The sequence below is a fragment of the Alligator sinensis genome, unplaced genomic scaffold (assembly GCF_000455745.1).
Source record: "Alligator sinensis unplaced genomic scaffold, ASM45574v1 scaffold1165_1, whole genome shotgun sequence".
Lineage (NCBI taxonomy): Eukaryota > Metazoa > Chordata > Crocodylia > Alligatoridae > Alligator > Alligator sinensis.
The window spans coordinates 796,755-816,800 of NW_005842477.1; the positions used below are offsets into that span (position 1 = coordinate 796,755).

General features: G+C 60.3%; 3 protein-coding genes across 9 annotated transcripts in view; all 3 read left to right on the forward strand.

Annotated features, from left to right (window-relative positions):
• The first annotated feature begins 78 nt into the window (after nt 1-78).
• On the forward strand, nt 79-4,501 carry CUNH1orf43 (chromosome unknown C1orf43 homolog). Its single transcript, XM_014523350.2, has 6 exons — nt 79-371; nt 951-1,068; nt 1,586-1,639; nt 2,500-2,666; nt 2,812-2,870; nt 3,310-4,501. Exons 1-6 carry the CDS (start codon nt 141-143, stop codon nt 3,506-3,508), a joined length of 828 nt encoding a protein of 275 aa, XP_014378836.2. The 5' UTR covers nt 79-140; the 3' UTR covers nt 3,509-4,501.
• A 90-nt stretch (nt 4,502-4,591) lies between these two features.
• Nucleotides 4,592-7,010, forward strand: CUNH1orf189 (chromosome unknown C1orf189 homolog). The gene is made up of 5 exons (XM_025212675.1): nt 4,592-4,842; nt 5,223-5,430; nt 5,883-5,923; nt 6,276-6,405; nt 6,521-7,010. Exons 2-5 carry the CDS (start codon nt 5,275-5,277, stop codon nt 6,620-6,622), a joined length of 429 nt encoding a protein of 142 aa, XP_025068460.1. The 5' UTR covers nt 4,592-4,842; nt 5,223-5,274; the 3' UTR covers nt 6,623-7,010.
• A 5,672-nt stretch (nt 7,011-12,682) lies between these two features.
• TPM3 (tropomyosin 3) overlaps nt 12,683-20,046 on the forward strand; it is a 25,947-nt gene continuing 18,583 nt past the window's right edge. For 2 of the 7 annotated variants that reach the window (XM_006030947.2, XM_014523329.2), the window contains exons 1-2: nt 12,683-12,882; nt 13,827-13,952. In XM_006030947.2, the coding sequence (XP_006031009.1) occupies nt 12,769-12,882; nt 13,827-13,952 (240 nt within the window). In that variant the 5' untranslated portion in view covers nt 12,683-12,768. The remainder of the gene's footprint in view (nt 12,883-13,826; nt 13,953-20,046) is intronic. The other 5 variants (XM_014523327.2, XM_014523328.2, XM_006030948.2 and 2 more) reach the window with 3 other exon arrangements.

The following is a 20,046-nucleotide window of genomic DNA, read 5'->3' on the forward strand; positions in this document are numbered from 1 at the left end:
GTCTGGGTGGGGCAGTGGGGGAGGGGGAACGTCAGGGGAGGCCCTGTAGCGGAGGGTGCTGCAGGCACCTGGCAGGGCTGGGCTGGGGGTGTCTCCTGCCCCCGGAGTGGTCTGGGGCTTCCCCCTGGGGGTCTTGTGCTATGTGGGGGTCTTCTGTCTCTACCTCCCTGTTTGTGCATGGAGGGGCTCCTGCTTTTAAAGGGGAAGGGGGCTCCCATGCAAGGGTCCCAGCCCTGCCAGGCTTACGGTCTGTCTCCTGCCTGGCCCAGGTGTTTGTGCTGCTGTTCATCTTTGTGAAGAGGCAGATCATGCGCTTTGCCATGAAGTCCCGCCGTGGCCCCCACGTGCCGGTCGGGCAGCATGCCCCCAAGGTGGGTGCAGCAGGGGGGAGGGGGGGGTCTCTTCCCTTCACGGGGCCGGGGTCTCTTGTCAGGGGGAGGTGAAAGATGGTTGGTGCAGTGAGATGCGGGTATTTGTCTCTGCTGCATCTCGCAGGCTGAGTGGGGATGGGCAGCCCCCAGACCTTTGGGGGTCACAGAGGCTGCAGGGAACGGTTTGGATGGCTTGAGGAGCAGCGCTGCTCTCTGGTTAGCTACAGAGACGCCCAGGGCTTCAGCTGGGTGCATGGGAATCCTTTACTCCAGTGGAGCGTGTCTTTAAATGAACTTTAAACCAGCCGCCACACCCATGGGTAGCGTGAAAAATCCATGACACTTTTTGTTGGGTCTGAAAGGCTAAATAAACCGACAGCTGTGCCCCGACTTCTCTTTGCATAGGGGGACTTTATTTTCTGCTGCTTTATAATTGCTAGAAAACCCCAGCCTCCCCCAATGCTTCTTGGCAGTGCTGGGTGAAGTGATTCTGGCATACTGGTTTACTCACGCCAGGAGGCCCTTTGGAAAGGAGGGCGGGCTCTAAATGTGGGGTGCTTTGTTTTCTTTTCTGGATAGGACCTGAAAGAGGAGATCGATGTTCGACTGTCCAGAGTACAGGACATTAAGTATGAGCCACAGCTGCTGGCCGAAGACGATGCCAGGCTTCTGCAGCTAGAGACCTCTGGCAGCCAGTGTACTGCACCCTCCCTTCTTCCTGGGGGAATGGAGGGGTGGAGGAGGGTCCGGGGCCTCCCCTACAACACACCTGCTTTTCCCTAGGCCCTTGATCCTACACCTAGGGGCAAGCAATACCATTGCAAAGGCTAACCAGGGTAGCCCCCGGGTTCCCCCCAGTCTCCCACAAAGCAGCAGATTGCAGCCTGCCTTCTCTGTGTGGACTCTGGCTCCTAGTCTGAGGAAGGCTTACGGGGCATGTGACCCAGGGAGAACATGGCTCTAGGCCAGCCCTAGTCTGACACTCCAAGCCTGTGCATCAGCCGCCACATGGAGGAGATGGAGAGTCAGTTACCAGTCATGCTGCCTGCACAGATTAGCCTTGTAGTTGGGGGCTGTCCTCACTGCACCGGGAAAGGCTCCAACAGGGCGATTGGCAGCTGTTGCAGTGCTGTTGTGCCCGCGTACAGTTGTGAGCATGTCCTGTTTCTCTCCAGACCATGTGGAGCCATCAGTTTGTATTTTCTCTTTCCCAGGTTGCTATAACTACTTGTACCGCATGAAGGCACTGGACGCAATCAGAACTTCAGGTAAGAGAGAGCACTGCTGGGTGGGGAGTCCAGGAGTGGCCAGAATGTTCTCGGTCTGTGGTTTGCAGCTGATCCCCTCCCTCTCGCCTATGTGGGAGAGGATCCCAGCCAGATGGGGTAGGGGTCTGCATTGCTGCATAAGGCTTAGGACCCTCTGCACTAGCACAGGACTAGCTGGTAGTGGGACTGACCAGACACGGAGTGAAACTGTCTGAGCAGATGCATTAGTTCCTTTATTGAGGTTGAGCAAAAGGCTGGAGACAAGGCGGCAGAATCGGTGGGGAATCGTTTGCTCTGAACTTGCTCACTCTCAGTGTGTATGCAGTGTAACAGAGTTGCAAGAAATGCATCGGGAACCCTCCTGAAAGTATTTTTCGCAGCTTGGCCGGGTCCAGGCTGAGACACCTGGTCTCCGATGCTTAAGGAAAACTTTCAGATTACCTGCTGTTTCTGCCTTCTGTAACTGAAGCTCCTCTTGAGCGAGGTGCAGGGCTTTCCCAAACCTGACTCATTGTCTGTGCTATACAGGGCTCCAGCAGAGGCAGATCAGGGAGCTTACGGTGGAGTGGGGGTTATCATGGCTAAGTTGACCCACAGGTCTCTTCCAGCCTCTGCCCCAGGAGTCCCGCTGGAGCCAGGCTGAGCTCTGCGCTCTGACCAGGGATCTGCCTGTGCTTCTGCTGCTCCGTGAGAGAGGCTCATGTGTACTGCAGAGGGGCTGGGAATCCCCCATCAAGGTAGCAGCATGTGATCTGCAGTTACTCTCCAGGGCAGGCAGCAGGAGCTGCTTCAGAGGCTGCAGGAGCACTTGGGCATGCTGCCCAGTGCCCTGCCTGTCATCATGCCTGTTGGTTTTCCAGACATCCCGTTTTATGCAGATGGCAGATACCCCAAGGCCTTAATAGGGAAGAGCTTCCGGGCCTACTTGCTGGAGCTGAGGAACTCCAGCACTCCCTTCAAAGGCATCCGCAAGACCTTGGTGGACACCCTGCTGGACGGGTATGACAGCGCCCGCTACGGCACGGGGGTAAGCGCAGGCCCGGGGTGGATCTCAGTGGAGCCAGCTGCTGCCTTGGCAGCATTGCTCACGCCTGCTCTTTGTTCCGCTCCTGCCCTGGGCAGAACCCAGCCAGTGGACAGGATCTCTGAGGAGCTCTTCTGTTTGTGCCCAGGTCTTTGGGAAGACTGAGTATCTGAAGTACCAGGAAGCCCTGACTGAGCTAGCAAACATGTGAGTCTCACTGGTACCTGGTAGACAACAGGTGGTGGGGGGACATGACACTCTCTCTCTGAGCCTTGCTCTGCACAACAGGAGAGGGGATGCACAGAACCTGTGCCCATTACTTAAGCTTACGGTACATCCCTTTGTGCTTCTTGCGGTTTCAGTGTTGGAGCCATTAATGCTACTCGGGTAGCAGTGGCCTGCGAGGCTTCTCCCACAACCAGGCTAGTGCCAGGGGCTCCAGGGCCCTGAGAGCAAAGTGCTTGGTTCTGAACATCAGTGGTACCAGACACCAAACCTGTCTGTCCAGCACAAGAAAGGACATTAGGCTGTGTGTGGGGAAACAGCAGAGCCCCAAGCTGTCCCTGTGTGGGGGCAGATGAGCAGGCAGCTGCCCCAGGGAGGGCTGCCATGTTCTTGGATTCAGTCACATTCCTTTCTTCCACAGCATCAAGGCGCGAGGAGGCAGCAGCCAGCGGCAGCACCAGTCGGCAGCCAAGGACCTCACGCTCTCGCCTGAGGTCTCCAACCCCGCGACCATCCAGGTCACCTACCTGCCTTCCAGCCAGAAGAGCAAACGTGCCAAACACTTCCTGGAGCTGAAGAGCTTCAAGGACAACTATAACACGCTGGAGAGCACCCTGTGAGCTCCCGGGACCTGCCATGAAGAGAACTCCTCTCCAGGCAGGGTACTGTGGTGTCCTGGCAGTGAGGAGGCTGCAGGGCTCTGGGATCACTCCCTGCCACGTGGTATTGGATGTCACGGGTGGCTCCGTGGAAGCTTCGTCTGGGTGGGGGAAGCCTGTCCCCTGGCCGGGAAGCTCCTTCCAAAGCAGCAGGCTGGCTGCAGAGCTGGAAGGTGACCAGCCCCCTGCATGGGCTCCGAAGAGATTCCAGACTTGTTCCCTTTCTCAGCTAGTGGCTTTGCAGGTGCTAGCCTTGTGCATAGACCACTTGATTAGCTTTAGCTTATTTATGAGATGATCTGGGTCAGTGCTTGCCTCTGCCTGTGCCCTCGCTCCCAGGGATGGCAGGCAGGGCTGATCCTCCATCTGTCATGTCTGTGCGGGCATGGGGCTCTCTGGACCTGTTCCTTCCAAAGGGGAAATGCTTCTCCTGGTTCTCTACTGCAACAGGGGCCTGTGGACAACCCCTTGCCCATCAGCCGATTGTGCTTACGTATTCCTTGGTACACCAGGATCCGAGTCTGGATAACCCAAGTAAATCATTGTAAATAGTTCCGTGTCTGCTCTGGAGCTGGGGGTGGCCTGTTCCCTTGGCAGGGCCAGGGTCTGGCTGCTGCCTGTTCTTTACAGCAGAGCAGAAACCTGCTTCCAGCACAGCCTGCCCTGCTGGGGGCTGCCCTCCTTGCTCGCACCGGACTGTGTGATGTTGCTGCAGGAGCCCCTCCTGCAGGTCTGAGGGGGCGGGATGGCCCGCAGCAGCCGGGAGCTGCAACGTCTGGAGGCTTGAAACCCTCTCTCGGCAGGGACTCCGCGCAGTGTTTCCTGTGTGCCAGTCCCCTGGGCTGGGCTGGTGGCTCCTCACCGTGGTGTGAGCAGGACACGATGCCCCCAGCTGCCATGCGTGCGTGTTCCCCCTCTTTTTAAATCGCTGTTTAATAAACCAATGGTCCTCCAGAGCTGGTGTCTGTGTGGAGCCTTCTGCAGGAGCCCTGCCTGCTGGGCTCTGTTCTGTACAGTGGGAGCTGTGGGGTGATAAATTCACGGCTGGGTCTGTCTTGGCTGGGTGGGAGCATGTGGGCGGAGAGCACCCTTGTTTCACCTGGGAAGCAGGAAGAGCTGGGGACTGGCAGGGCCCTTTGTACCTAACCCTTATCCTTACCTGTTCCTTGTACTGGGAGCTTGGGGCATTGGCCAGCTGTGCCTGTCGAATCAGAGAGAGAGTCCTGGGGCTCAGCCTGCTGCCTCCACGGCTGTCAGGGACAGCTCACTGCCTTCACTCACATGGACCAAAGCAGGTGAGGGTATAAACAATAAACTGGTGCAGCAGGGCCTGACCTCCAGCATTGTCACTCTCCACACGTGTTGCAGGCTTGTGTAGCCTGGACCCCAATTCAGTTCCTACCCTTACCAGAAGTGTCCCCAGGGCCAACTGCCTGCAAAGCGTGGGGTGGGCACCCCCCACTTCCATGCTTGGAGGTCTAGGCTGAGCCAGGGGAGGTGGAGCTGCCTCCAAGTGAAGACATGGGACTGAGTAGGCAGGCCAGGGTGCTGGGGATGGTACTGTTATGGATGCCCTTGCATACTCAGCCCCCTGAGTGCTGACCTCTGACTTCCCTGCCCACTGCCTCCAAGGCAACCAGGACAGTCCAATCAGGGCTCCTGTCTTTGTTTCCAGGTTGTAGCTACCATGGTGACAGGATGCAAACAGTAACAGACTGGGTGGGAACATGGAGCCTGCACCTACCCTGGCAGTGGCACCTGGGAAGAGGGCCAGGAGCAGGCCCATCCCTGTGCTTCAGCAGATCCTGAAGCAGGAGGAGGTGGGCAAGGGCAGGAACAAGCGAGGAGGGAAACCCAAATCCCTGGGAGCACACACTGCCTGGGTACTACAGCTGTTGCATGGCAGCCAGGAGCAGAGGCGCTCCCCACAAGAGGCTCGCCTGGTATCCCTGGGGTGGGGGTAGGTCTGCTAGGGCATCTTCCTGGACCCCTGCAAGTGGAGGGGCTGGGGCCTGTCCTTACCAGGCCAGTCCTGGGCCAGCTGCTGCCCAGAACCAGGGCCCACAGGTGTTTTCCACCTAGAGCTACAGCAGGTATCGAACCATCGCCTTTGCTTGTGCAGGGGACCCTGCATCCTGGCCGTGCTCCAGCCTGCTCAGGGGCATCCTGCCCTTGCCCCAGTCCACCACTCGCCCCCTGGCGGTGACCACTGTCAAACTGGGACACCTGCATGGTTCATCACCAGCTCGGCTCCTCCCAGGGCAGTGCAGGGACTGGGCTGGCGGTTTGAGCTGGGCGTGGGGCAGGTTCCCACTGACCGCTGCTTTGATTCTAGCTGCTGGCAAAGGTGGAGGACTACAAGAAGCTGGTGCAAAGGTAAAGGGGCTCTGGCCACTGTCGCCTGCCATGGGGCTGTTGCAGTGCAGCCCCACTTACTCAGCTGGCAGCAGTGGCTTGTCCAGGCTCTCACCACTGGGAACAGCTCAGCCCAGCCCAGGGCCCTGCGCAGGGCAGGCCCGGAGGGTTGGTGCCCCCCTCCCTGTGGTTTGTTCCCCATTCTCCTTCAGCCAAGCCTGGCCCTGCTGGGGTTGGGCAGCTGCTCCCTTATCTGCTGGTGTGAGATACTCCACAGGCTGCTTGGTCCCCTCTCGGCTTTGCCCAGGCCCCAGGGGCCCTCCCTGGTGCCCAGCCAGGTGCCCCTACTCAGTGCCTTCACTCTGGCTGGCAGGTGGGAGCAGGAGCGGCAGCAGGCACTGCAGAGGGTGCAGCAGGAGCAGCGGTCCCTGGTCGCAAGCTGGCGGCAGCTCCGCCACGGCCTTGCAGAGGAGCTGCGCCTTGCCAGCAAGGAGCTTGTGCTGGTAAGGGCAGTGAGGCCCAGGCCAGGGCTGGGCAGGTCCTGACCCAGAGACCCAGGCTCCAGCCTGGCTCTGAAGAAGGCGCCCTGATCCTGGTGCTGTGGTGCTCTCCTGCCAGGTGCGGCGCGCAGCCCTGTGCTCCCTGCTCCAGCAAGAACAGCTGCAGCATCAACAGGAGCTGGCACGGCTCGGCTGGGCCTTCTACACAGAGCGGCTCTGAGCGCCCAAGAAACCCCCTCCCAGTGCCGGCTGCGTGTGCAGAGTCACACTGGGGTAGGCAGCAGGAGATGCCTTCCTGGGGGCCCTGTCACAGAGGGGCACAGACTGGGCAGAGTGACCGCAGTGGCAGCACAAGCTGCCCAATGACTCAGGCACTGCAGTGACCTGTGTGGGGTTGCCCATTTCCACCCCTCCACACTCAGTGCCTCCAGATTCACAGCCTTCGTTGCATCCCGGCACTTCCCCCTCTTCGCTCACCAGAGCCAAGCAGTGCCCTATGAACCAGGAGCAGCTATGGAAAATGCAGTCGGATGCGCATAGAGATGCCGTCACTCCTCTGTCTTGTCATGAATGTGTCAGCTAATTACCATTAAATCAGGGTCGAGAGGCTCCCCAGCTCTGTGGCCTGTGTCGCTTTGCTCCCAGGGCCTGAACCTGCCCCCAGCAGATCCCCACAGCGCTTGGTTCAGAGCTGCTGCTCCAGGGCTTCCTGACCCCTGCCTCAACCCAGACCAAGTTGGGCCTGAGCTCTCTGCTCCCTGATTGCTGATGGGAGAATCGCATCTGTCCTAGCCCCAGCTGGCCTGAACCACCCAAAAGAGCATCGGTGGTTGGCAGAGAAGACCTGAGCAGGAGTTCCTGGGAGGGCATGGGCAGGTGTACACACAGGCGTACACACATCCATGTGTGCCCAGCACATGCAAACCTGCCTTCCCCCCCTGCACACGCTGACATGGCAGAGGCATGGACCCTGGCGCGCACAGCCTCTGACCCAGCACACACCTGCTCTGCACTGCCTGGCACTGTGGAGAAGCCCGGCCTGGCCCAGTGCCCAACCTGGCCCCACTCCAGACCTGCCCCTAGGGCCACGGTCCTGCGTGTCCCTGGAGCTTAGGGGCACTGACCACAATGGAGATGCCAGGCAGGGCAAGGAGGGGCACCCCGAGCTGGGCACCGCAGTGTACTGCACACTTGCACACTTGCCCTGTCCACCCTCAACCCCCTCACAATACGACTCTCCCCTGCAACACACACATGCAAAACACAACTGCGTCCCAGGCCACATGTGGGCCAGCCCAGCACCACCGCCTGCACAGCCACTGCACCTGCTCACACACTCCATGTTGGGGGTGCATCTCCATTCCAGGAGCCCCTGGAGCAGGCTGGTCCTCGTGGGAGCGCAGCTGCTCAGCCCAAAGGGCAGATGCCAATGGGCCCAGGCCACCCACGCTCCCTGGCACCAGTACCCTTGAGCGCTTACTCCCTGCCTGCAGCCCCAACCTGGCTTACCCCTGCCCTGCTGGGCCCTTACAGACAGCAGCACCCTTGCTCTGTGACCAGCTTCCCTCAGCCTGGTGTGTGGGTGGCAGCCAGGATCAGGGCACAGGGGCAACTTCCAACCAGGCCCACAGCTCCTTGGGCCCAATTCTGCCCCAGCTGCTGCTCTGCTGGGGATGGGGGGATTGGGGGGGGCAGAGGGCTGGGCTCTGCCAGGGGAGAGGGAGCTTCTTGGTTTCCTGCACCCACAGACTGGAGTTTGGGGTCCTACCCGCCCCCAGCCCCATTGCTACCCACCTCCCCTGCTCCTTCCACCTAACCTTGGAGCCTCCCTGCCTGAGGGGCTATCAGTGCAGCCTGGCTCCAGTTATTGACAGGACGGGGCTGGCCCCCTCCACCATGACCCTTCATTACAGAGCCTGTCTGCTCACATCACGTCAGCTGCTGGCTGCACACTCCTGGACCCAGGGCGCCAAGCTGCCCCAGACCCATCGCACACTGCACCTGCCCCTGCTACCCTCACCTTTTGCCTCTCTGCAGCAGGGCACAGCCCAGCAGCTCTGCACAGGCCTGGGGCACAGGGAGCTGTGTGCTCCTACTTGGGGGGCAGATGCTCCCAGCTGTGCCCATCACAGTGGTTTTTGTCCTGCACCTACCCTGGCACGTGCATCCAGAGGGCCTGGTGGCTGGCACTGAGGGACCCCCACCGCAGGTACAGCAGGGGTGGGGGGGAAGGCAAGGCCCAGCCATGCCCAGCGGAGCTCCGTGCTGCAGTGGAGGGGGGACCTGAGCGCCCCACAGAGCTGTGGGCTGAGGAGGGGTAGCTGGGGGCTGCTCTGCAGCTCCATTAGCACTGGCTCTGCCCGGGGCCATCTGTCCTGTTCCCAAGGTCAGCAAGAGAAGGAGCATGCCCTGCTGCAGGGAAAACATTATCATTAGGGCAGAGGAATCAATGAGCTGGACCAGGGAGGGGTAATGGGCCTGGTGGGGGCAGTGGAAGGGGGGGCAGAGCCTCCATGAAATAGTGAGCTCCCTGGAGGGGCAGGCCTAGGGGACGCCCCCCCACTCAGCTCCCTTGGACTCTGAGCTGCGATGCCTCTGCCCAGCCAGCCCCACACCTGGATTATTGCCAGCAGTGCACCAGACAGACCCAGCCCATGTGAATGCTAGAGACACCTGAGGTCTGCTCCTAGGGTGAAGCTGGCTCTGGGGTGGAGCACAGCTAGTTATCCAGTGTTTGCTCAACCTTCAAGGAGAGGCAGCTGGCTCTGGGGTGGGGCATGGGGATGCACCCACCTCTGGGCTGGAGCATGGGGGCTGTTTGGGACAGGAAGTGGAGCAGCCTCCTCCCCCTGGGAAGCCAAGGAGGTGAAAGGTCCTCGCCATACCAGCACACAGACAAGCAGAAGACCAGGGTACATGCCTGCTCCAGAGTCCCAAGCCGGCAGGCAGGCAGGGCTGCCCCTCCTCAATCACTGCTCATTATGATCATTATCTGTACCAGCCGCTCCCAGCAGGGCAGGGCAGGACAGGGCAGGGCCATCAGAGAGCGGGACACTGGGGAGGAACTGACTCAGGGCAGGGCAGGGCCACTGGGGAGCAGGACACTGGGGAGGAACTGACTCAGGGCCCCACTCCAATGCTGTGGGCCCGATTCTGCCCTGACTTGCGCCCAGCACTGTGTAGAGACTGTCCCTGGGGCAGGTCATGCAGGGCAGGGGCCGCTCGGGCCCCCAGGTGCCAGGAAAGGGGGATGGTGCTGCCGCGGGTGCTGGAGATGGAGCAGGGCCATGGGACACAGCCCTGTTCTAGCTACATGCAGGGTTCAGCCCTCCCACCCCCCACACCCCCACTCTTGCTCCTGGCCCTGGGGCCCATGGTGCTCCACAGTGCTGCAGCAAGGGGCAGGGGCCGTCTAACAGCCGGTGCTCACAGTATCCACGGCTGAGCACCAGAGCGAGGCCTGTGCCTGGGGGCAGCAGGCAGCCACGCGGCCCGATTGACCACATTGATTAGGGCTGATTGGGCTCCAAGGGCGCAGGGGGATAATGGGAACAAGGACACGTGTGCGGGGCCGAGCCCCCCTGCCGGGCACAGCCAGTGCCTTTATAAACTGGCGCCGCGTGCGGCCCAGGCAGGACCGCATGGGAGTGCCCAGCCACCCGCCTGCTGCCTCCGGCCTCCTGAACAGAGCAGGGCTTGGAGAGGCTCAGCCCATGCTGCGGGGGCCCTGCCTTCCCATGGGACCCACACCAGGCTCTGACAGCAGCAGGGGTAAGGTCCAGGCTCCCAGGGGCTGCACCAGGGAGTAGCCAAGCCCCCAGGACTAGGTGCCACAGGATGCAGGCACCTTCCTGGTGCCGGGGGGCTCACCCAGCCCAAACTGGTTGTGCGGTTCTCAGTCCCCAGCTCCGATACAGGCTCCAGGTCTGCCTGTCATCATGCACCTGCGTGCTGCATGGACTTGGAGCTCGGCAGGGTGTGTGTGTTTCAGGGCAGGTGAGCTGGGCTGTTTGGGGCTGGAGAAGGTGCAGAGTAGAGAGGGGGCAAGGGAAGAGGGCTGTCAGCCAGGCCAGGGACAGCAGAGGGGGTGGATACAGCCTTTCCTTCCCCTGCCCGTTCTGCACTGGCACCTGGCAGGGGCCCTGGGCAGGGACTGGGGCTGCGGCAGGGGTTAGCATGTCTCCCCGGTCCCTCACACCCTCCTTCTCTCTTCTCTTGCAGGGTGTCTGTGCTGCTGCCTGCCTGCCCACCTGCCTCTGTCTGATATGTTTGATATTAGGTTGTTTTATTGGAAAGCCAACTAAATATCAAACATATTCTTACAGCGCCAGGGCCCCTCGGCACCTGCTTCCCCAAGACGCGCCTGCTTCTACCCCCTGGCCTCTGTCCCAGGATCTGCTGCTGCAATAAAGTGTTTCCCCACCACGCGCTGAGCTGTGTCTCCTTAGCTCCAGCTGGGCCCAAGCAACCAGGCAGGTGGGCCATGGCCCTCACTGGGCTGGGGTCTGGGTCAGGCTGACATCTCAAGGCTGTCCAGGCACCAGGCTCTGCGCTGTGGGGCAGGGAGCAGCCAGCCCCAGGAACCACCCCAACTTCCCAAGGTGCCCCTGTCCTTGCACCCCACTGCTTCATGCACGGCGGCTGGGGTGGGGGGTAGGGGGGTGCTCTGATTCCTGGTCCTCTCCGAACAGGGCAGGGCACCTGCTGCCCTTTGCCATGGGCACAAGCTGGGCAGGGTCTCCTGTGCCCTGGGGCATGTGGGCGGATGGCTGGGATGGTGGTCATGCCCCACGCGCCAGCTGTCAGCTATCAGTGTCAGGAATGGAATGAGCTTGGCTTTGAATAAACATGGCTATGCGCCCAGCCCCCATGGGGGCATTGTGCCAGGGGGGCTTGCCCAAGTGCCAAGTGGTTATTTAAGGTGTTGGTGCACCTCGCTGGACAGACAAACAGCTGAGCCAGGGCGAACTGGAGCTGGGACACCCACTGCCTGCCCTGTGCCCCTGCTCGAGCTGGGGCCAAGCCATGGACCTCAGCTGGGGGCAGGTCCCACACTGGTGGGATCATTGGCAAGGCAGCCTGTGAGCTGCCTTCCCCCCCCACCCCCCCGGTCAGGGCCAGGGGCTCGGGCCCTTCCGTTTGTCTTCACGGAGTGCCGTGAATTCCTGAGCTGGCCCCTGGGATTTGCTCCTCTCTCTCCAGCCGCATCTTCGAAGCCCGGGCCAAGATCTGGAGCAGCTCGAGTAACAGCCCCAAAGTGCCAGGGCCATGGACGGGGCAGAGAGGAGGGGATGGGGGAGACTTGGGGCTGCAGACAGAGCAGTCCTGACCCAGGACCCCCAACTAAAGCAGGCCCTTTTCCATATGACCCTAATACAGATGCATTACTCTCCTGGGAGCCCTCCCATCAGGCCCCTGTGCAGCTCCCCCTTTTCCTTGCTCGAGGGATTCCCTTCCCACAGCTCCCCTGGTCCTCTCTTTCCACAGCCCCAGATCCCCCAGCACAGGGGCCGGATGGGGGGAACCCCGATCTCACTGGTCCTGGCCCCATGGAGGGACAAGACAGATCCCCACAAAATGGCGACAGAGCCCATGAGCTGCCAGGCTCCCCAGTCCCTGGATCAGGCCCTGGTGGTGTTGAACAAGGGGCAGGAGCAACAGACTGGCTTTGGGGAGGGCATTTTACCACCCCACCACTCCAGTGCCAGCACCCTGAGAGCAAGATTGGGCCCCAGGATCGGATCCCAGCCTTGGCACGTCCTTGGGGCAGCAGGACCAGAATAGCCTTGACCCAACGTTTCCATGCACATTGTGCCCAGGGCTGCCTGGGTGCTTGGCTATGGGTACAGGTTTCCAAGCAGGCCTTGCGAATGACAGCCTGTCAGCTGCAGAGGCAGGACTAGGACCCAGGCGTCTGGGCCAAGCGCAGGTTGTGTGTCCTGCTGTCGGGGCTGGCGTGGGCAGGCACATTCTCTGTCTTACCGTGTGAAAATAGCCCTGGGTGTTCTGTTGCAGGGGGGAGAAAACAATCCCCTTGGAACAAAGCAGAGCCCCCCTTCTCTCACCCCCACCTGTGCTTTTTATAACCGGCTCCCAGCTGTCCCACGGGAGCCCAAATATGGCCCTGCCCATGAAGTCATGGAGTAGGCATCCCCCCCATGCCTGGGGCAGGCACTGGAACAATGGGCCCCGAGCAGAGACATTTTGGGAGTGCGGGGAAGCGGCATGGCCCAAGAAAGGTAAAGGCCGGCGCCAGCTGGCAGGGGCGCTGGGATAAAACAGCCGGGTGGGGACGTGCCCAGCACTCGGCAGCCCGAACCCTAGACCGCCGCACACCCCGTCTGCTTGTCCCCGAGGATAGCGAAGATGGAGGCCATCAAGAAAAAGATGCAGATGCTGAAGCTGGACAAGGAGAACGCCCTGGACCGGGCGGAGCAGGCTGAGACTGAGCAGAAGCAGGCGGAGGAGAGGAGCAAACAGGTGGGCGAGGGCAGCCAGCACCAGCCTGGACAGCTCTCTCCCTCCTGCCCCTGCCAGAGATCCGGCACTCCCTGCCCTGCTCCTGGCAGCCAGGGGACCTTGCCTGGTCCAAGGCAGCTGCTCAGGGAGCCCCATGCAGCTGTCTGTCCAGTCCAGCAGCTCCTCCACGGTGTGACTGGCTCTTGCCTGGAGGGGTGCTCAGGGTTCCTCAGCTCCTGTCTGTTCCTGTCAGAGCTGAGTCTGGCTTTGTCTCCTAAAAGAGAAGGGTGCTGCATGGACCCCTGCTCCCGGGCAGTCTTGAGCAGCATGAGTTGGGGCTCCCAGGGTGTCTTCTCTGCTGAGGGGCATCTACAGAGCGCTGACTCCATTCATCCTCCTCCTCTGAACCCCAGAGAAGGGAGGTTTCCTCCTTCAGCTGCCTTGCTTCAAGGTCATCAGGGCTTCATTCCTGGTGGGTTCATGCCTGGGGCTGTAAACCGGTCCTTTCTTTTAAACAGCAGTCAGAGGTTTTGGTCCAAGTAGGGCCACATCCAGCTCTCAGGAGAGACAGAGCCATCATGGGCTCAAGAGAAGCCAGGTGGGTGGTGGGAGCTCCTTAAGCAGTTTGTCCCACTGCACACATGCACGAGGAGAGTCAGGTGCCAGCTGGGGGCACTGCACTGCTCTTGCATACACTGGGGTAAGGCTGGATGGGTCCCAGATCCCCCCAGTGCGGTGAAGCCCCAAGCCCAGCCCTGCAGCACCAAGGTCCCCAAAACATCCCTGCATCTGGCAGGGGGGTGGGGGGGATATGAGTGAGGATCTGTGCAGCTGGCCCTTGGCTGCTGGGGGAGCTTTGCCCAGGCTCTGGCACCCCAAGGGTCGTGGCAGCAAATCGAGGCAGCCAGATCTGCCCCGGTCCTGGGCATCTGCTGCAATGTGACCTCTTGCTCCTGCCTTTGCAGCTGGAGGATGAGCTGGCAGCCATGCAGAAGAAGCTGAAGGGGACTGAGGACGAGCTGGACAAATACTTGGAGGCTCTGAAGGATGCCCAGGAGAAGCTGGAACTGGCGGAGAAGAAGGCAGCCGACGTACGTATGGCAGGGCTGGTGTATGTACGGTGGGGCACAGCACAGAGGGGCACATGCACAGATGCTTTCACACATAAGCAGGTCATGCAGGCACATGCATCCCCCATCACATACGCATGTGGTCTCTATGCTCCCAGGCCTGGCTGGGACCCACACAGCCTGAGCGTAAGTTGGAGCAGCCTCGGGGCTGCTCTTGCTCGCACCCAGCTGCCCAGGGCTGTTCTGGAAGTGGGGGGGAAGCCTGGCTGCATGTCCTCACATCAGACAGGGTTGGGCTGGGCCAGGGGTTAGGCTGGGAGCCCCAGGGGGATTCCCTGAGCTTTGCCCTCACCCTGCAGATGCTGTCCCCCAAGGACCTGGGTCCGAAGCTCACACCCCCCCATCCCTTGGCTTGCATGTCGGCTGCCTGCCAGCACAGCGTGTGTGGGTATTAATAGGCCGCCCGCATACCTGGCTATTCAAGCACAGCTTGGGTTTCAGGTTGACACCGGAGGAGCTCACCCTGTGCTGGTTGCAGCTAGGGATGGCACCCAAGTGCTGCTTTGGGCAGCACAGCTCATGCCGATGGGATATCACCCCTGGCATCCACAGGGGAGAGCAAGCAAGCGGCATAGGTCACCTTCCCCTGGCAGGTCCTCACCCTGGGACTGCAGCCACCACCTCACAGAGGCCGAGCCTGCCCTGTGCCCTGGGGGATCGCCCCTGCTCTGAGGCTTGCAGCTGAGTCTGGGGGATAGGATGAGTGGGCGGCAACTCCCCAGGCCAGGCAGTGAGAGGTGGATGGGTGTGAAGGGTCAGCCCTGCATGTGCCAGGGTACATGTCTGTGCATCAAAGTATCTGCGTCCACATGCCTGTTCATATATGTGTGCTGGTGTGTGTGCATGTGTGCTCTCATGCATGTACCTGGGAAATGCATGACCCGATGCATGTGCAGAGGCCTTCCTGCTGTCACTGGACTTGGCTTGGCTAAGTTGCTCCAAGGTGGTGATGAGAGAAGGGGGCAGGCAGCCGGGGAGGTCAGCTCTGCAGCGAGAGGATGCTGAGTCTGGCTTCGTCCCTTGCCCCTGATTGGCACGACTGTCCGGAGCCAGGCGGTGCATCCCTGGGACAGTGGCATTCGCACCCAGCCCCAGAGCACAAAGCATCCCTTGAGAACAGGGAGAACGTCATCAGAGCTGGCGAGGGTCCATCCCAGCTTCAGTCCTGCCAGGCTCCAGCCTCTGTGCTGGGAGCGGGGAAGCGAGTCAAGAGGGAAGCCTCTCTCTACTCATGCCTTACTGGAGAGGTTACTTAGGATTCAGGTTCCAGTGAGGGGAAGCTCTGAGTCACTGGCAGTCAGCCCCTCCAATGTCCAGCCCGTGGCCTCAGGTCTCAGTGCAGGTCCTAGTAGACCAGAGCATCCTGGCCAGGCTCATTCATGGCCAAGAATCTGGTGACACCAGAGGGGGTGGGAGGCATGGGGGAGCCTGGTACTGGGGGCCATTGTTGCTACTGTCCATGCTGCCCCCACCCTGTCCTCAGAGCTATCAGTGGACCTGTCTCTCCAGCACAGAGTCTATCTAAAAAGTCTCTGTGGTGCTCCCCATTGCATGCAGGGGTGAAGGTGTGAGCATGGGTGGGTGCAGATATCAGTCAGGACAGGATGTCCCCAGTGACTTGTGCTCATGTTCAGAGTAGCAGGGTGGAGAAAGCCTTGTGCACAGGTTTTCTGTGCCTCGCTGCAGCAGCAACTGGGGCATGCAAGCAGGCTCTCTGAGCTGGGTTCTTCCTTCCCAGGGCCTGCCCTACTTCTGGCCTAGGGAGCTGAGCTGTGGGGAGCAGTCACAAGCCCCTGGAGGATTTCTGCTGGTGTGGTGGGAAGCAGCTTCCACAGAGCCATGCTCAGGGGCTCAGCACAGTGACAGGAGTGACAACACCAGGGTGGGGGCACAAGGACCACAGGGTGACACCACTGGGAAGCCCCTGTCCTTGAGCTCCAAGCCTGGGAGGCAGGTCAGGAACAGCTCATCAGCAGCGTTCGGCCTCCATGAGTCACCCGTGCAGGGATGGTTTGGCCAGGAGCTGGGATCCACAGACATAAAAAGCCTTGTTGGCCTGATGGGGGATGAAAGCACGGCGGCCACCTCGACAACTGCACAGGCCTGCTATTGTTGGCTGCAGTTTCCAGGAAAACAATGGCACAAGCTGCGCGGGGCTGTGCCCCAGCCACCCGCCTGCCCATCCATCATGCAGCTAAGGGCTGTCAGAGCCCCTTGCAGCTGCTGTGGGGAATTAGAAGGGGTTTATCTGTCCATATTTATCATCCACAGATATGTGAAGGATGACAGAGCTTTCAGCACCCTGTAATAGCACCCGCATCCCCTGCCCGCGGTGGGAACATGAGCCCCTGGGAGACGGTGCCCAAGGATCTCCATCGGGGCTGGAGCCAGGAGGACAAAGTGTGTCCCCTGCTAACAGTAAGCGGAGTAGGGGCCTTGCCGGCTTCCCAGCCCAGTGCTGAGACTCAAGGCTGCATCACAGGGCAGCTGGAGGTGGGGACCCATCCCCTTCTGTTAAATCTGGCACTAGGACCAAAAGTTCAGGGTAGCCTCAGAGACCTGGCTCCAGGTTAGGAGAGGGCAGAGCTGGCCCTAGGGGAGCTCTCGCAGTGCCCCACACTGGTGCAACAGGTGCGTGAACAGGAATCCTCATCCCCTGCACTCCTCAGCCTCTGCGCTGGGGGAGGTTTCTTTGCTCAGAGCTTCTTCCATCAGGGCTAGTCCAAAGTGGCCCTGAAGGATGCGAGCAGTCTCAGTGCACTCCTCTCAGCCTTCATGCTAGCCAAGCACCCGGCTTCATCAGAGTGCAGCCAGGAAGCTGAGGCTTCCTTGTTCAGTTGCGTGCTGGGGTTTCCTTCCCCTCCTCCTGCTTCTCTTTGCTTCCCCTCTGCTCCTTTTCCTTCCTGCCCAAGTTCCTGCAGTGCAGCAGCTGGGCCCAAGACCTCTTCGCTGGCACTAGCCAGTTAGCATGAACAGCCCAAGCCAGATAATCCCTCACCCCGCCACATGCTTGGCTTGACTGGCCGTGCTGCCCTGGCCTGGATGATGCTGGTCAGTATGGCCCAAGTGCACGTGTCTCTGTCCCACTGCCCATGGGTAGGGGAGTGGGGGGAGGGTTGCACCTGGCACACGCACCCTCGGGAGAACCTAGATCTGCATGAACATGCCAGGGATGGCCAGCAGACTTCAACTAATAGAACAGGCTCATTGCAGGGCCCGGCGAGGCTGGCAAGAGTCAGGTAATTGGAGAGTCTGATCAGGCCTGGCTAGCGCTTCGCACAGGCTGTCCAGAGACCTGCGGGGTGTGAGTAATCATCACAGGCGAACCAGCTGTGCAGGGCTCTGTCCTCTGTGCTGCTGTTGTCTGCGACACAGGCAGGGGATGGGGGAATGCTGTGTCTGCCTGGCAGGAGGGAATCAGAATGGACAGATGCACTGGGGAAAGGAATCCCAGTCCTCCCTCAGGTCTGCACAGCCCATCGGCTCTGGATTCTCAGGGGCTGGTTGTCAGTGTGAACGGCAGCAGCAACGTGGGGCTAGTCTAGGGGCTGGTCTGAGCTCAGGCAAGTGAGGTTTTCCCTGAATGGGGATGGGGTAAAGGCTCCAGGACTTGGACCCTACAAAGTACAGCTGGGTTTGACCTCACAGAAAAAGGGCAGTTCCTTTGAGTCCCTCTGCACATGGATTGACTTCAGTCCCTCTGAAACGCAATACCAGGAAAGTGATGGGTGGATGCAGTCACGTCAGATTAGATCTGCCCGTTAGTGGCTTTGTTTGTGCCTGGACATTTCCCAGCACAAATGAACCTCATCTGGGCTGCTTCGGAATTGATTTCAGGCTGTCTCTGTGCAAAGCTGCATGGGCCTAGCTGAATGGTACAGCTTGGATACAGCCCTGGCACATTGTGGAGGAGGCACAGGAGATACCAGGGCAAATGTGTGTGGCCTTGTGCAAGCAGCAATGTGGCAGCAGCAGCTGCAGGGTTCTGGGGCTAAGGTGTCTGCTAAGGAACTTTTAATTTTTAAGTGCAAATGCACAGGCTGCGCATAATGGGTTTGTTGTGAGGGAAAGCAGTCAGTGGCCTTGGTCGTGTTGAAAATTAGCTTCTCTGTGCAAAATCCACAAAACAGAGGAAGGCTGCTTAAAGTTAAGCTCTTCCAGCTCTGTGCCTCTAAGAGCGGAGGTGTGTGGAGAGGACTCAGGACCGGCTACAGCTAGTGTGCTTCTGGACATGTGTGCGGGGGAGGATCAGAGATATCCTGTCCTGGGGCATTTTAGAGCCCAGGACTTGGAAGCCACAAATTACAGTGGAAAAAAAATGTGACCCTTGAAGCGGAAGGCACTGGATTAGGAGATCTATTACAAGCTCCAGATCCTTTTGCTTCCAGTTACCCTGGTCTCTAGTGACCGTGGCCAGATTCTCAGCTACTGTAAATTGCTGTGGCTCCCCTGACACTACTTTGCCCCCACTGAGAACCCAGCCCTCCCCACAGGGAAAAAGTCTAGTGCGGACTCCACGAATCATGAGAGTGATTCATGTGTCATGAGAGTCTTAGCAATCACCCCTTTGGGGGTCCTTGGCGTTTGCCTCCAGCTCCTGAGCCTTCAGGATTCCCATTTGGAGCCTTTTCCTGAGGACTGGAACTTTTTGTTTTTAATGTGAAAGCTGCAATTCTCCCCCAGTCGCATGACTGGAGGGAGGGCTAAGGAGGACACCAGATATTGCAACACTGGTGATATAGTTATGGTACCTAGCAGCACTGCTGGCCCTGCAACTCGTTCCTGAGCTGGCGGCTGGTTCACAGCCCTGTAGAATGAGTCGGGCATTGTGATACGTTTCTCAGGCACTGTGTTTTCTTTCCCACAGCTGGTTGGGGGCAGAACCAGGTGGGCAGACTCGGGCTAAGGGACTTCAGCAGCTTTCAGCGGGTGGAGAGTCCTCCAAAGACCACTGCCAGCTGGCATAGGTCGGAGCCACCCCAAGACTGCTCTACCCTGTACCCAGTGGTGAAGGTGGGAGAACATCAGGGAACTGGAGCCCAGGCCCTGACAGCCCCCTCTCTACTGGGCCTGGCCTTCCGGGTCAGGGGCTGAGGTACTAAGTAAGAGGCCGTTTGCTTTGCCTCAGCTGAGCAGAGCTGCAGGCTCTGGCAGTGCGGACCCAGGTGGTACGGCAGGCTGAATCACGCGGTGCCAATGAGTAACCCAGTTACCTACGCAGTTAACCTAGAAAACGGGCTCCTTGCTTCATCTCTGGACAGTCCCGTCTGGAGCAGGATGTCTGCCGTCCTGCCGGGGAAGGCGTGGGAGACGTGGGCCGTGTGAGCTCAGCCGAATGAAATGCCGAGCTGAGCCGGCAGAAACGGATGATGTCGTTGTGGGAAGCGGCGATGAGGCGTTTGGTCCTTGTACCCATATATGTATGTGGGCTCCTGCATAGGGCCAGGAGGTCCCTGGACACTGGGGTTGATACATGCGTCCGCTGCGTCGGGGGTTTGAGCCCTGAGCCTGGGGACTTTGGGGGGGCAGTCTTCCTCATGGCCTGTGTGGGCACTGAGGGATGGCTGGGACTTGAGGGGCTGCAGGGAAACAACTTTGGAGCCCACGTGTGGCTCCTACGCCCCGGCCCAGGGGTACAGGAGAGGTTTGTTGGTGGCTCTGAGATGCTCCACTCCCACCCCGTGGCTCCTGTGGCTCCGCTCCCACCCCGGGGTGTGCGGCAAGGGAATGCGGTCTGGCGGGGTGGGGGATTCGGGGTGCAGGGCAGCTGCCCGTTGTTGGGGGCTCTGCTCCCACCCTAGGGTGCACGGCGGGGGGCTGTAGTCCGGGGGGTTGCAGGGCAGGTCCCACTGTTGGGGTCCCCAGGGGTACCCCCAATTCACGGGGTCCAGGGCCGCCCTGGGGGCCTGTGCTCGGCCCCGGGACCCCCTAGGGGGCGCCAGCGCCCCTGTGCGGCCCGGGCAGCGAGGGATGCGCCGCCCGGTAACCATAGCAACCGGGCGGGGCGGGGCGGCTCTCATCCCGGTTCTCCTGCCGCCGGCGGAAGGGAACGCAC

Bases quoted from the DNA above. Each gene is read 5' to 3' on its own strand.
- CUNH1orf43 (XM_014523350.2), top strand. From the start codon at position 141: ATGTGGGGGTCTTCTGTCTCTACCTCCCTGTTTGTGCATGGAGGGGCT. The intron at 1,640-2,499 runs GTAAGAGAGAGC...TTGGTTTTCCAG, and splicing joins GGACGCAATCAGAACTTCAG to ACATCCCGTTTTATGCAGAT. The intron at 2,667-2,811 runs GTAAGCGCAGGC...GTTTGTGCCCAG, and splicing joins GCGCCCGCTACGGCACGGGG to GTCTTTGGGAAGACTGAGTA.
- CUNH1orf189 (XM_025212675.1), top strand. From the start codon at position 5,275: ATGGAGCCTGCACCTACCCTGGCAGTGGCACCTGGGAAGAGGGCCAGG. The intron at 5,924-6,275 runs GTAAAGGGGCTC...TCTGGCTGGCAG, and splicing joins TACAAGAAGCTGGTGCAAAG to GTGGGAGCAGGAGCGGCAGC. The intron at 6,406-6,520 runs GTAAGGGCAGTG...CTCTCCTGCCAG, and splicing joins CCAGCAAGGAGCTTGTGCTG to GTGCGGCGCGCAGCCCTGTG.